The sequence below is a fragment of the Mastacembelus armatus genome, chromosome 13 (assembly GCF_900324485.2).
Source record: "Mastacembelus armatus chromosome 13, fMasArm1.2, whole genome shotgun sequence".
NCBI classification, from domain to species: Eukaryota; Metazoa; Chordata; class Actinopteri; order Synbranchiformes; family Mastacembelidae; genus Mastacembelus; species Mastacembelus armatus.
This window is the reverse complement of record NC_046645.1, coordinates 25,469,441-25,483,652: the sequence shown is the minus strand read 5'-3', so window position 1 is coordinate 25,483,652 and position 14,212 is coordinate 25,469,441. Positions and strand designations below refer to the sequence as shown.

At 39.4% G+C, this 14,212-nt stretch overlaps 1 protein-coding gene across 1 annotated transcript; it reads left to right on the top strand.

The window, feature by feature from the left end:
- Window positions 1-248: 248 nt before the first annotated feature.
- Window positions 249-3,804, top strand: LOC113138571 (claudin-1-like). The gene is made up of 6 exons (XM_026321112.1): window positions 249-433; window positions 1,225-1,462; window positions 2,539-2,703; window positions 3,033-3,114; window positions 3,194-3,307; window positions 3,667-3,804. The coding sequence occupies exons 1-6, from the start codon at window positions 263-265 to the stop codon at window positions 3,761-3,763; spliced, it is 867 nt and encodes a 288-aa protein (XP_026176897.1). The 5' UTR covers window positions 249-262; the 3' UTR covers window positions 3,764-3,804.
- The last annotated feature ends 10,408 nt before the right edge of the window (window positions 3,805-14,212 follow it).

Genomic DNA, 14,212 nt, shown 5'->3' with positions numbered 1-14,212 from the left:
GTACAACACACAACAGCCTCTACTACAAGGAAAAACGTTGCCAGGAAGATAAAAATACTCATGACGAATAATAGGAGCTGTGCTGTTCAACGGCAGCAAACAATTATTTTCACTGTTTTCATTTCAATCTTTTGATCAGTTTTACAGTGAAGTACTCATTTGGTAAAAAAAAAAGGAAAAGTATTAAAAAGTCCTGCTCATAACAAACAAGAGTCAGAGGTGAAACTGGGATTCCTGAACAGTCATGTGTGTTCAGTGATGTATGTTCAGTGGCTGTTCGGCCTTTTCCAGAGTTCATCGACCCTTAACGCCAACAGTCCTCAGACCAGGTTCACACCGAAAACCCCACAAAAACAAGCTTGACAAACAGTTGGAGCGACAATTGACAAAAACCAGGAAAAACTTCACTTCATCCTCCAAATCTGAGCTGACGGTAAGAACACAGACCCTGTGGCTGTGACGGCAGATAATCCATCATTTTTCACTTTTTTCTTTGTTTGTTACTAAATTCCTTTTTTTCATTTTGTACTGTTTGAGTGATGTAATCATCAAAGAATAGATGGCACCATTCTCTAATCTTCGTGCTGGTTAGCCCACCAGGACCAGGAGTTGCTTGTTCCTTTCACAAGTGTACATCCATCACTGACAAATGTACTGTTTTCTTCTGTTATAAGAACCTGCAGTGCAGCTCTTTTACTGAACTTTTATAAGTGAAACTATATATTGGTGAGATATTCAGAGTGAGAGAGATACTGTAACACTGTGATGGTCTTTTTGGTAATAGCCAGACTATAGAATAACATCATACTTGGAATTTAAGCCTAATAAGATCATTAATACTCCTTGTCTCGTTCTAATGTTACTACTTTGTGGTAGTAACACAGATAATGTGTCAGTGACCAAAACCTGATAAATTAGATTAGATTAGCACAATGCTTTTAGCCTTGAATGCAATTTGAAACATAAATATATATCTGTTATATATACAGTGGATACGGAAAGTATTCAGACCCCTTTAAATGTTTCACTCTTTGTGTCATTGCAGCCATTTGCCAAAATCAAAAAAGTTCATTTTATTTCTCATTAATGTACACACTGACGGGATGATCGTGCTACTGTACAACTGCTGGATCTCTTTTCCCCTGAAGCTTAAAAATCACTTACTGTGCTGAAGTTTGTTCAGTGTCGGAGCTGGTTGGTGGTGTTGACCTGCTGTGTTTCCAGGTGTGTGTAGGGACTTTGAGCATGGCAGTGGGCCTGCAGGTCATGGGCCTGATTCTGGGCGTGGTGTCCTGGTGTCTGCAGTCCAGCAGCACCTCCTCTCAGGTATGGAAGATGAGGAGTCAGGCAGAGTCGGTCACAACCAGTCAGTGGCAGTTTGAAGGCCTGTGGATGAGCTGCGCCGCTACCTCGCTGGGCTCGATCCAGTGCAGCAAGTTCAAGACGCTGCTGGGGCTTCCAGGTGAGGACGCAGCACACACTGATTGTACTGCTACAGAGGAAATGTGTCCAGCACAACCTGGACCCATGTATGACACTGTAGAAACAGAACTATAAAAAGAAACATTAAAAAACCACTAGTGTTGGGCCTATTTCAAGTTCTGAAGTTATCACCGATATTAATTCACCAACCGTTAATGTAATTGAGCCAATAATGGGATTTTAGTTGGATGGGTAATGGATTGTAATTATCATTTTTAATTTTTCTGAATTAATTATGAGGTTTTTTACTTATATTTTATTCTTCCATCTCCTGAGGATCTTGATACCTTCGATGCTCCTCCTCAATCAACCTCCAGAAATCAATTTAGAAATGTAGCACATCCTTCAGAATCCTGCTGTTTTTCAGTTTCCTTCAGTGTCACAGTGATCCAGTGACAAACAGCAGTTGATCACAGTCAGTTCTGCTGCTGATGGGGACACTTTGGCCTAATAATCTCCACATTGAAGACAGATAAAGAATAATTTGAGACAAAATGTACTTTTTCATGTTCAAATTTCATGTTCATTCTGTGAATATTTTTTGGCATTGACATTCTCCATTCTTGCATAAAGTGCATAAATTACGTTTTCATTTTTCTTTCGTAAAACCAGTTCTGTACAAATAGAAGGCATATTTATGTTACTCATGCTGTTCTAAAAATATCAGTAAATGATAAATCTGGTAGTGTAGATATTTATTTAGTACATGTAGTGACTGATATAAGCCTCTAATTAAAGGAGCAGATAAGGAGGGGATTGGATTTTATTTTGAATTTGCACAGAAAACCTCTGAAAATAAATCAATGGTCTATGAGTAATTATTTTTTAATGCACACAATATTTGGGGAACACATAAATAAGCACCCTGTGTTTGAAGTGTTTTTATTCATGAAACCCTCCTCGGTAGATTCCAATCCAAAGTTGTCAGGTAATTCTGCTTTAAATTAGCTGTTAACTGAGCCCAGCCAACTGCAGGATGTTTCCAAGTGGAAAACACCTAAAAAAACGGTGACATAACAACAGCTGTAGTTTTTACCACTGTGTGGTGATTCCTAGCTCACCTGCAGGCCTGCAGGGCTCTGATGATCCTGTCCCTGCTTGTCGGTCTGGCCTCCATCATCGTCTCTGTGCTGGGACTCAGGTGCACCAAGCTTGGCAGAACCTCGGAGCACATCAAAGACCAGATCGCCCTGAGTGGAGGAATCATGTTCATCCTGTCGGGTACGTGGACAATCACTCCTCTCAGAGGAGACAAAATGTAGTCCCTGCTGTGAACAACTAACTACATTGTCTGCTTTCATTTCCTGCTGCAGACTCTCTATAATGAAAACCTGCATTTCTTTTTGGACATGCATCAATGTCAGACAGGAAAAATAAAAGTCGCAATTAATTTCAGGAAGGAAAAGAATTCAAATTTTGTAAAACTGTTGTAGTACGCAAACAAAAGGTTACCATCAAAATTTTCTTTGGCCTTTGTTGTGACCTCACGCCCCGATGAGACTCTGTCTTACTGTGACCTGGTGACCTCACCTCAGTGTTTCCCCTCCCAGGCGTCTTCAGTCTTACTGCAGTATCGTGGTACGCCGGCAGAGTCATCCACGACTTCTATGACCCGCTGTATGGCGGAGTCAGGTCTGTCACCACAAACACTCCCTGTTGATGCTGATGATGATGATGAAGATGCTGACCTCACTGTGTGTTGCTGCTGCAGGTTCGAGCTGGGGACTGGACTGTACCTGGGCTGGGCGGCCTCCTCTCTGGCTGTACTGGGGGGGTCTCTGCTGTGCTGCTCCTGCAGGAGGACATCTCCTGCCCCCCCTGCACGGTGAGCAGGCACACACTCTGCTACATGTAGTACCGGGTGAGTTGTGTCCACAGGAGGGCGCTGTGACTTTTCCCACAGAGAGCAGCAGCCTCATTTTGCAGTATTCCCTGAAATGACACCAGATTAGGGATTTTTAAAACTTTCGTAATAAACTGGGACATTTAACAGAATTGATTCCACTGTTGGACAATGAGACTGTTTAGGGAACAGGAGAGAGTGAATTCTAACGGTTTGTGCATTGTACCTGGATTCTTTCTCAAACACACACAAACATAGAGCTATTTGTTTCAATGACAGTGAATCAGCTTTATGGTTATTGCTGTGGGTGTCATTACATGTGTGTGCTGTGCACCCTGCAGGCAGTTTTCATACAACTACTCCACAACGAGCCGAGGTCAGAACATCTACAGAGTGGCTCCAGCCTCCGACAGCAGCAGCTCCAAAGCGTACGTCTGAACCTCGCTGACATGATGCTGCACACAGAGACACCACAGGCTCAGTCAGGACTTTGTCAGACCAAACGTGAAAAAACAAAAGTGGGATGGTCGTTTATGTCTGAACCTTTTGTGTTACCGAGGTCACTGTGTAGCCGCAGATTCATTAGCTGTGTTTCGTTTTGGCCTGTTGTAAGTAAAAGTTTCCTGAATCAGCAGATGTCACATAACAACACATTTGTGTTTGTGTGGTTCAGAAAGACTCGATCCTAAAGCCTCTAACACCCTGATGAACTTTAAAGATAAAGAAGTCTTACAGTTTTAAAGATGCAGTCAGTGGTTTTTCTTACTGGCATAATAAAAAACATTAGTTTGGTTTCTGTGTGACCTGTAGCAGAATACCTGTCCTGTCTAACAGCAAAACATGTGCACACAGGCTCGACCTCCTGTACGCTCAAAAAAAAGTCAAAGAATTAAAAACTTTCAGACACTGATGACAAAACAAAGTGAATCTGTACTTTTTCTTTGCATTTTAATGGATGTTGCTGCTGTGCCCAGGTATGACGTCTCCTTAACTCCAAAATGTGTCATCAGACTGTGTGGAGACATATTCTCACAGTGTGGATAACAGGACAACAGATATGAGTCTAAGATATTACAGTTTAGTGTCAACAGAGAATAGTTGTGCAAAGTGCAGAAAGTCTTGTCTTGTGTGCGTCCACACTGTACCCTGATCTAACAATGGATTTAGTTACCTTTCAAAAAACAGCCACATGTGAATGTCTCTTTCAGACCTACTACCAGATTAGATTAGATTATTCTGGATTAGTTTAGATTAGATTACATTATACTGGGTTAGTTTAGATTCAATTAGATTATACGGGATTAGTTTAGTTTAGATTAGATTATACTGGATTAGTTTAGATTGGAGTATATTGGGTTAGTTTAGATTAGATTATGCTGAATTAGTTTAGATTACATTAGATTATACTAGATTAGTTTAGATTACATTAGATTATACTGGATTATTTTAAATTATACTCGATTAGTTTAGATTAGATTATACTGGATTGGTTTAGAGTACATTAGATTATGCTGAATTAGTTTAGATGAGATTATACTGAATTAGTTTAGATTACATTAGATTATACTGAATTGGTTTAGAGTACATTAGATTATGATGGATTAGTTTAGATGAGATTATACTGAATTAGTTTAGATTACATTAGATTATACTGGATTGGTTTAGAGTACATTAGATTATACTGGATTAGTTTAGATTAGATTATACTGGATTAGTTTAGATTACACTAGATTATATTGGATGGCTTTAGATTACATTAGGTTATACTGGATTACTTTGGATTAGATTATACTGGATTAGTTTTGATTACATTAGATGATACTGGATTAGTTTAGATTATATTAGGTTATACTGGATTAGTTTAGATTAGATTATATATATAAGCATATAGTTAGGGCTGGCTTCAGGCAACCCTGAACCATCCCTTAGTTAGTTATGCTGCTATAGGCCTAGACTGCCCGAGGACCATCGGTGCACTGAGCTCCCCTACCCTACCCCCCCCCCCCCCCCCCTTCTCTCCCACCTCATGTATATTCCACCATTGAATGTTACTAACCTTGTGCTCTCTCTCTCCCCTAGTTTGTGCTCTCTCCCTCCCTCTCTCTCTCTCTCTCTCTGTACCTTCTGCAGGTGTCCCTGGTCCTGGAGCTGTATATCACTGATGTGCAGTTACTGGCCCCACCAACTTGCAGTGTCTATTTGTTGTTTATTGTTGCTGTTCTTTTCTCTCTGCTCTATCCACTCACCCCAACCGGTCGAGGCAGATGGCCGCCCAAACTGAGCCCGGTTCTGCTGGAGGTTTTTTTCTTCCGTTAAAGGGAGTTTTTTCCTCTCCACTGTCGCCAAGTGCTTGCTCATAAGGGAATTGTTGGGTTTTTAGTTTTAGTTTTTGTAAAGTGCCTTGAGATGATTTGTATTGTGATTTGGTGCTATACAAATAAAATTGAATTGAATTGAATTGAATTATACTGGATTAGTTTAGATTACATTAGATTATACTGGATTAGTTTAGAATACATTAGATTATACTGGATTAGTTTAGACTACACTAGATCATACTGGATTAGTGTAAATTACCGGAGTGTGAGTGCCTTATATCATTCGGTCTTGGAAGATAAACAGGACTGTGCCTGGCTAGTATTTGGATGGGAGACCAACTTGGAAGACCAGGGGCTGCTATCCTCAACTACTGAGGTTGTGTCAGGAAGGACATCTGGCATGAAACTTGTGCCAAATCAATCATGCAGACAAATTGATCTGCTGTTTCTACAGAGAGCTGTTTAGAGTCAGTCACACCACAATAACAAGAGAAGATGAAACACTTTAGCAGAACTTGTTATAGTTACAATTGTCACCACAATAAGAACACAACCAGAAATTCTATTGTTTTCACTGTGCTGAGTAATTTAAAAACATTTCTCTTATGTGTTTTATTATTTTCTGTGGTGAAAAATATAATATTAGAAATAACCTCAATTTTATACCCTGCTTTGTTTAAGTAAATAGAATGTTTTGGCAGAAATCCTGGTCACTGGACCGGAGTGCAGCGGCTTATTCCTCCCCTCTGGTGCTGCCATCATGTCTCTAAAGTTTCTAATTAGGCCCAAACCAGACCAACAGGTTGTGGAGTCAGCAGGCAGTGACTCCTGTTGACTCACAGGCTTCTAATTACAAATATGGAATTGTAATAAAATATAATGATCAGATGGAGTCCGTCGTGTTTGGGTCAGGTTTGGTCTGACTTGGTTTCTGTCCTGTTGTATGAGGAGTCTGTGTTAGTAAGGATTTGTAAATCTAGAGTAGCACGTAGAAGGCAGGAGAGGTTGTGGGATCGCTGGTGTCAAGCCAATGGAGGAGATGTGTCCCTGTTTGAGCTCTTCCTCCAGTACAGCTGCAAACCTCTAGCTCTGAAGACACCACCACCTCACCTGCTGAGCTCTGACTGGCCCGTGACCTGGAAAGTGGACCACATATTCAGTCTGACCTTTATGGGAACGCTGAAATTCAGACGACATATGTTTAATTACAATCTGAAGTGAAACACCTGTCTCCCAGAATATGACAACAATGTTTAACATTTGTAATTAAGGTAATTAGAGATCTGTGTGAGAGGAATGTGGGCAGGACCCAATAAATTTCTTGTAGACAACATAAAGCCTGCACAGCAGTATAAACGTCGTCTCTGTCCTGGTAAAACAGAAAACTTCAATTTTGATCTGGAAAATCTGCTTTTCTCTGATTGTTTGGAAAGAACGTGTGAGGCTGAAGGATGGCCAGGCACAGAGTGTATGGGCTCTGGTTCTACCCGTTACTGCTTGGTGTCCTGGTCTGGCCCGGTCAGGCTCAGCTCCCAAACATGGCGCAGTGCTTCGTCTCGGGGACCCTCAGTCTGATCCGGCCCGCAGAGACAAGGGACGAGGAGAGCTGCCGACTGGAGTGCATCACGGAGCCCGACTGTCACATGGTGCTGGTGGCCACATACCACTGTCTGCTGGTCAACTGTCTGAACCGGGGCTGGTTCCTGTACCCCAGAGACCACAGCACCCAGTTTACCGTGTTCCCCGTGCACACCTCAGATAAAGGTAGGACGGCTTATATTTAATTTGTTGTTTTGTTTGTGGCACTGTGATGGACTGGTGACCTGTCCAGGATGTACCCCTGCCTTTCACCCAAAGAGAGCTGGGATAGGCTCCAGCATATCTCTGTCAGCTACCCAGCGGTATATAAAGTACTTCAAATTAGAAGTATGTAAGGTAGTTAACGTCAGCTACCCAGCGGTCTTATACTTCTAATTTGTAGTACTTTATATACCGCTGGGTAGCTGACGTTAACTACCTTATATACTTCTAATTTGAAGTACTTTATATACCGCTGGGTAGCTGACGTTAACTACCTTATATACTTCTAATTTGAAGTACTTTATATACCGCTGGGTAGCTGACGTTAACTACCTTATATACTTCTAATTTGAAGTACTTTATATACCGCTGGGTAGCTGACGTTAACTACCTTATATACTTCTAATTTGAAGTACTTTATATACCGCTGGGTAGCTGACGTTAACTACCTTATATACTTCTAATTTGAAGTACTTTATATACCGCTGGGTAGCTGACGTTAACTACCTTATATACTTCTAATTTGAAGTACTTTATATACTGCCGGGTAGCTGACGCTAACTACCTTATATACTTCTAATTTGAAGTACTTTATATACCGCTGGGTAGATGATGTTAACTACCTTATATACTTCTAATTTGAAGTACTTTATATACCGCTGGGTAGCTGACGTTAACTACCTTATATACTTCTAATTTGAAGTACTTTATATACCGCTGGGTAGCTGACGTTAACTACCTTATATACTTCTAATTTGAAGTACTTTATATACCGCTGGGTAGCTGACGTTAACTACCTTATATACTTCTAATTTGAAGTACTTTATATACCGCTGGGTAGCTGACGTTAACTACCTTATATACTTCTAATTTGAAGTACTTTATATACCGCCGGGTAGCTGACGTTAACTACCTTATATACTTCTAATTTGAAGTACTTTATATACTGCCGGGTAGCTGACGCTAACTACCTTATATACTTCTAATTTGAAGTACTTTATATACCGCTGGGTAGATGATGTTAACTACCTTATATACTTCTAATTTGAAGTACTTTATATACCGCTGGGTAGCTGACGTTAACTACCTTATATACTTCTAATTTGAAGTACTTTATATACCGCTGGGTAGCTGACGTTAACTACCTTATATACTTCTAATTTGAAGTACTTTATATACCGCTGGGTAGCTGACGTTAACTACCTTATATACTTCTAATTTGAAGTACTTTATATACTCATGGGTAGCTCATGTTAACTACCTTATATACTTCAAGTTATCAGTTAAATGTAGAGCAGGAAAAAGTACAAATAAGTACATGTCACTAATGACATGTAGTGAAGTCCAAGGATGAAGTACCACAACATTGAAATGCTCAGGTTAAGTACTAATATCTCACACTTGTATTTCCGTGTAGTACTTTGTTAGTATCTCAGTGGCTCTGCACTTGCTCACATGCTGTGAGATTTAACAGATTAATGTTTTTTGTTTGATTTGCTGAGCAGCAGTTTTCCCATCACAGGTTAGAATCTGTGGCAGCAGGTGATTACCAGGTGTGACTGTGTTGTGTCTGCGTCTCCCTGCAGATAACTGCTCTGACACTGCCACCGGCTGCCTGCCTGGGAGCCCCACATTTGTCTGCAACAGGACTAGTTCCAGGTGTGAGCGCTCCGTCAGCCACTGTGTGGCCAACATAGACATGTTCGACACCCAGGAGGCCTGTGAATCCCACTGCACTGACAGGAACATATGTAAGAATATAACATCAGGCACCACTGAGGTTAAAGGGGCAGTTCATCAGTTTTGGGTGATGAGATTAGATCATCTGTCAGTCTCATGGAAAATGGAAGCGGTATTTGGAGTTATGTGAGTCAGAGTTTCTCTGTCATAATTACAACTTAAGTGACATTATTTACAAGTCACAATCTGGTAATTAGATGCATAACTTCCATATTTTTAAGTTCCAAATAACAAACATCCACGTGCAGAAGACTCACGCGTTATCTGAATAATGGTAAGTGCTGGTTAGTAATGGGATCATTCACTCTGCTGCATGTCATCAGCATGAACCTGGACCGCTATATAAATCACACATCAGACACACTGTTAATAATATGTTATTAAATGCCAAGAAACTATTTTTAGACATTCATCTCCACAGGAAGCTCATTTTATCAGCTCTGTGACCTTGAATTTGTTTGCAAAGTTGTTTGTAGGTCAGTATATTTGTGAACACCATAAATTATTCCTCAGATGCATCATTTTAATTTTTTGTTCATAGATTTTCAAACATGTTCTTACCACTATTGAGACGTGTGTCTTTCAAAAAGACAAAGGTAATTTATCCCAAGTGTACTGACCAGAGGTCCATAATCTTAACTTAACATAACTTAGCTTAATCTTAAAACATAATTTTCATAATTATTAGATAATCAGGCTAATTGACTTGATAGATGCTACACCAGGTTTTAAAGATGCTGTTGCTTCCAAGAACACAAGCAGAACACAACTTGGCATTATCACATTTATTGCAGTAATATTACAGAATATTCTGCTTTACTTCCATGTTTATCTTATATATGGTCATCTATATATCTATACATCAATATTTCAGATATTAACCCAGTTAATACAACCAGTCAGCCTGCACCGACTACAGGTAATAACCCATTTCTTCTACATTATCTTTCTACATTTCTTTCGTTTTACAGTATCTTCCATATCTTTTTCTGCATTATCCTTCACATAGTACTACCACTGTTCCTACAGAGACATATAACTATTTACTGTACATTCTTTGTACCAGTATTACGCTCATTTAAAAAGGTTCATTAATATCAATAATTTTCATTTCAGGTGTTTCACCAACTGTAACCAACAATAAAGGTATTTGTTTCTATATGTTGCTGATACAGCTGTAGTTCTGAATGATCCTGCAGCATAAAACAACTTATTGACATCTGTAAACACATAAATATACCAACACTGAAATGATGAACTTGCTTTGTCAGTAATGGTGTTTCATCTCTGAGCCATTTGTGAAATTGCTGTCATCACAGTTTCTTCCATATCATTATACAGTATAAAACTGCACCATTGCATACACATGCTGATGGCAGGGTATTGATGGACTTTAGATGATCATGTTCATTATAGTTTATTACAGAACTTTTCACTTTAGTTCCATGTTTACCTTTTAGATAATTTACTCAACAGTGTTCCAGAGATTCAACCAGCTAAACCAACCAGTCAGCCTTCATCAACTTCAGGTAATAACACGTCTGTACTGTACATTATCTTTCAGAAATGTTTGACCAGCTCTTATACTCTTGTACCTGTATTACTCTCATCTAAAAAGGTTTATTCATATTATTGATCTTTGTTTCAGATGTTTCAGCTCCTGTAACCAACAACAATAAAGGTATTTGTTTTATCTTTGCTTTCTCCTTTCACTCACTGTACATGTTGCTGTTACAGCTGTAGCTCTGAATGAACCTGCAGCATATAACAACTTATTGACATCTATAAACAAATAAATATACCAACAGTGAAATGATGAACTTGCTTTGTCAGTGATGATGTTTCATCTCTTAGCCAGGTGTGAAATTATTCATTAAAATAACAATAAAACAAATAGTCAGGACAAATTCCAAACATAAAGCAGCTGTTCCTTTTATATATTTATATATATATATATAATATAAAACTGCATCATCTGCGTATATTTGAACATCAGCTCCAATACATGCTGATGGCAGGTTATTGTTGAACTTTACATTGTTAAATTTATTACAGAATGTTACACTTTATTTCTGCGTTTATACTTTAGATAATTTGGTCACCAGTATTCCACAGATTCAACCAACTAAACCAACCAGTCAGCCAGCAGCAACTTTAGGTAAGCTCACATCTTCTTTATAAATATTTTACCATCTCGTTACTACATACTACACTCACTGTTCTTACAGAGACATAACTATATTCAGTGTACATTTTTTGTGCCTGCATTACATTAATCTAAAAAGGTTCATCAGTATTACTGATTTTCATTTCAGGTGCTTCAGCTCCAGTTACCCACAATAATACTAATACAACCAGTCCTACAGCGACTTCAGGTACTCACACTTTTTTCAACATTACCTTTTATTGTTTTTATAAATATCAACTTCATAGTTACAGTTTAACTCCACATATTCTACAGTCATGGATAGATTATTGAAAGGGGTCACCAAGTACAATCTCAGGATCATGCAAAGACTTAAAAGAGGCAGAATGAACATGAGAAACCCAGTTGTAGTTACAAAGTATCTTTTTATTACCTGTCAGGTAGTCCATCCACGACTACAGTCGCTGTTCAGAGGAGGAGAAATATGTTTATTGTACATTACCTCTGTGACATTACATGGAAAAATGTTTTTTAATATTCTATACCTCATGTTTCAGCACCTGCATGCAACTGCAATAAAGGTATTTGTATTTATTCCCTATCTCTCCTTTCACAATGTGTTTATTTTTACCTTCAGACTGTTAGAGGTCAAGAGTGGTCATCTCATTCACCCTGTGTTTCTCAGACCAAACTAAAATACAAGGCCTAAACTTCACCCCTCAAATATTATCTGGGATGGGTCAAAGCTCCTGATCTTCATCATTCTTCCTCCTCTCATTCAGATCTCATCTTCCTCATAATCCCCATCGTATTCCTCATGGTGATGCTGTGCATCATCATCATCATCATTATTGCTGTCAGACGGCGGCGCCGCAGACGGAGGCGCAGGTCTTCTAACAGGTAGTTAGCCAGTGGGTGCGTGACCCCCCATGTGGATTGATGGGTCTGTGTGTGCTGGAACCATTCCAGTTGCTCTGGTCTTTAGCAGCACTCGGAGTCTACAACGGGTTTGTCAGGGCAGTGATGACTGAGGCTTTATAGGTATACTTGATTCAATCTATCTCTCACATATACAACAGAAATGACTGGTGTTAAAGCACACCATGAGGTCCAGCTGGAACTTTACGCTGACGTCATCTGTGAAGGGAGAGAGTTCAGAACACATCCACATATCCTGAGCCACGTTCGATACAATCATTACTAATTGAACTGTTTGGGTTAAATTGGTATAAAGTTCACTGGTGTGTGTTTTCTGGGGCCTAACATGGTATTTACATTTGACATTTAGCAGGGAGAGTTGTTTCATTATTCATGTTTTACAGCAGGTTGTAAACACATTTCTGACTTGTGCAGTAGTGTATACTTAAACTCCTTACCGTGGGAGGTGAGGAATAAGATCTTCACTGTGGTCCTCTGTAATTTAGCTCATTGTTCAGGGTGGAGTTTTAACAAAGGTGGAATTACAAGATCTGGTCTGTAGAGTCAAAGCTGGTCCTCAAGGGCACAGCTGAGTGAAATGTGAACACACTGTGTGTGACTTACAGGTCCTGACAGTCTCATTATACCTGATCTCCCTCACTGCAAACAGCAGCTGATCACAGTGAACTCTGCTGCTGGTAATCAGGGCAGCAACTTATGGTTCATTTCTTTATTGATTAATCTGGTGATTGCTATTTCAGTTAATCCTGTTTGTCATGAAATATTGGGAAAAGACAGAAAAACTACCTGGTCTGGTTAAGTCTAAAACAGAGAATGTTTCATTTACTCTCAGTTATGATGAAAACAGAATATTTGGCTTTTCTTACTTAAATAACTGAAACAATTTTAACTATTTTTCAGTTTTGTTTACTTCTGTGTTTTCAGTGACAACACTGTGGAGGGGGGCCCTGAATCCTGATTGAGTCCGGACCACACAGACCGGACTTGACTTGACTTGAAGAAAAAAACTGTCTCTGTGTGTTTTTCCCAAAAACTATTCTATTTATCTTGTAAAAAATGTAATTAAGCTGATTTTTTTCTCCTCACAAGAAATTTCTGGATCTTTAAAAATATGAATAATGTTCATTTTAACAGTTTGTTCTTGTCCATGTGCTGCCAGTTATGAGCCTGCATGTCCAATTTCTTTAGGCTGTTTATTAAACTGGGACCAGTTTCCAAATCTGTGTGGCGTCACAGATGATGCTGGTCTGAAGGTTTTAATGTGAGCTCACACAGTTTTTGTCCTTTTTTGTCTGTTGTGAGGAAACATGCTGGACTGAAACAATCTGGTGTGAGGCTGGTCTTCACTAAATAAACAAATATGAAATAAACATAAACTATGCAACCAACAAATAACTGTAGAAACAAATAACTGATAAATGGTCCCACCCTCAGAGACACATTCAGACACATCGCAGGGTTCAGAGACTTTTACATTAAAACAATACATCAATATGTCTAGTCCTGCTAATTTAATTAACAGGCTCAGTGCTTACAGCTGTCAGCTTTCAGCAATGATTTAAAATGGCACCACTTTTATTGTGGATATGTGCAAATAAATAATAATACTCAGCAAACTGTCTTTTGTGACAAGTGACCTGGAAGAAAGAGATGAAGAAAGAAAAGAACAAAAACAACCACAAAAACAACTAAATAACCACAAAAATAACAACTAAACAACAAATAACAACTAAACAACCACAAAAACTACAGGACTGTGGCAGTTGTGTGGGGGCTGGGGCCGTCCATAACCAGCACTCCAGTGTGTAGCACCGGCCCTGTGTGTGTTTGTTTGTGTGTTTTGGGGGTCTACAGAGGAGGGGGAGGAAGAGGAAAAGATGACCGTTTCCTGCTGCGGCTACAAAATAAACCAAACAGGAAGCAACAGGCAGAACTCCAAGAGAG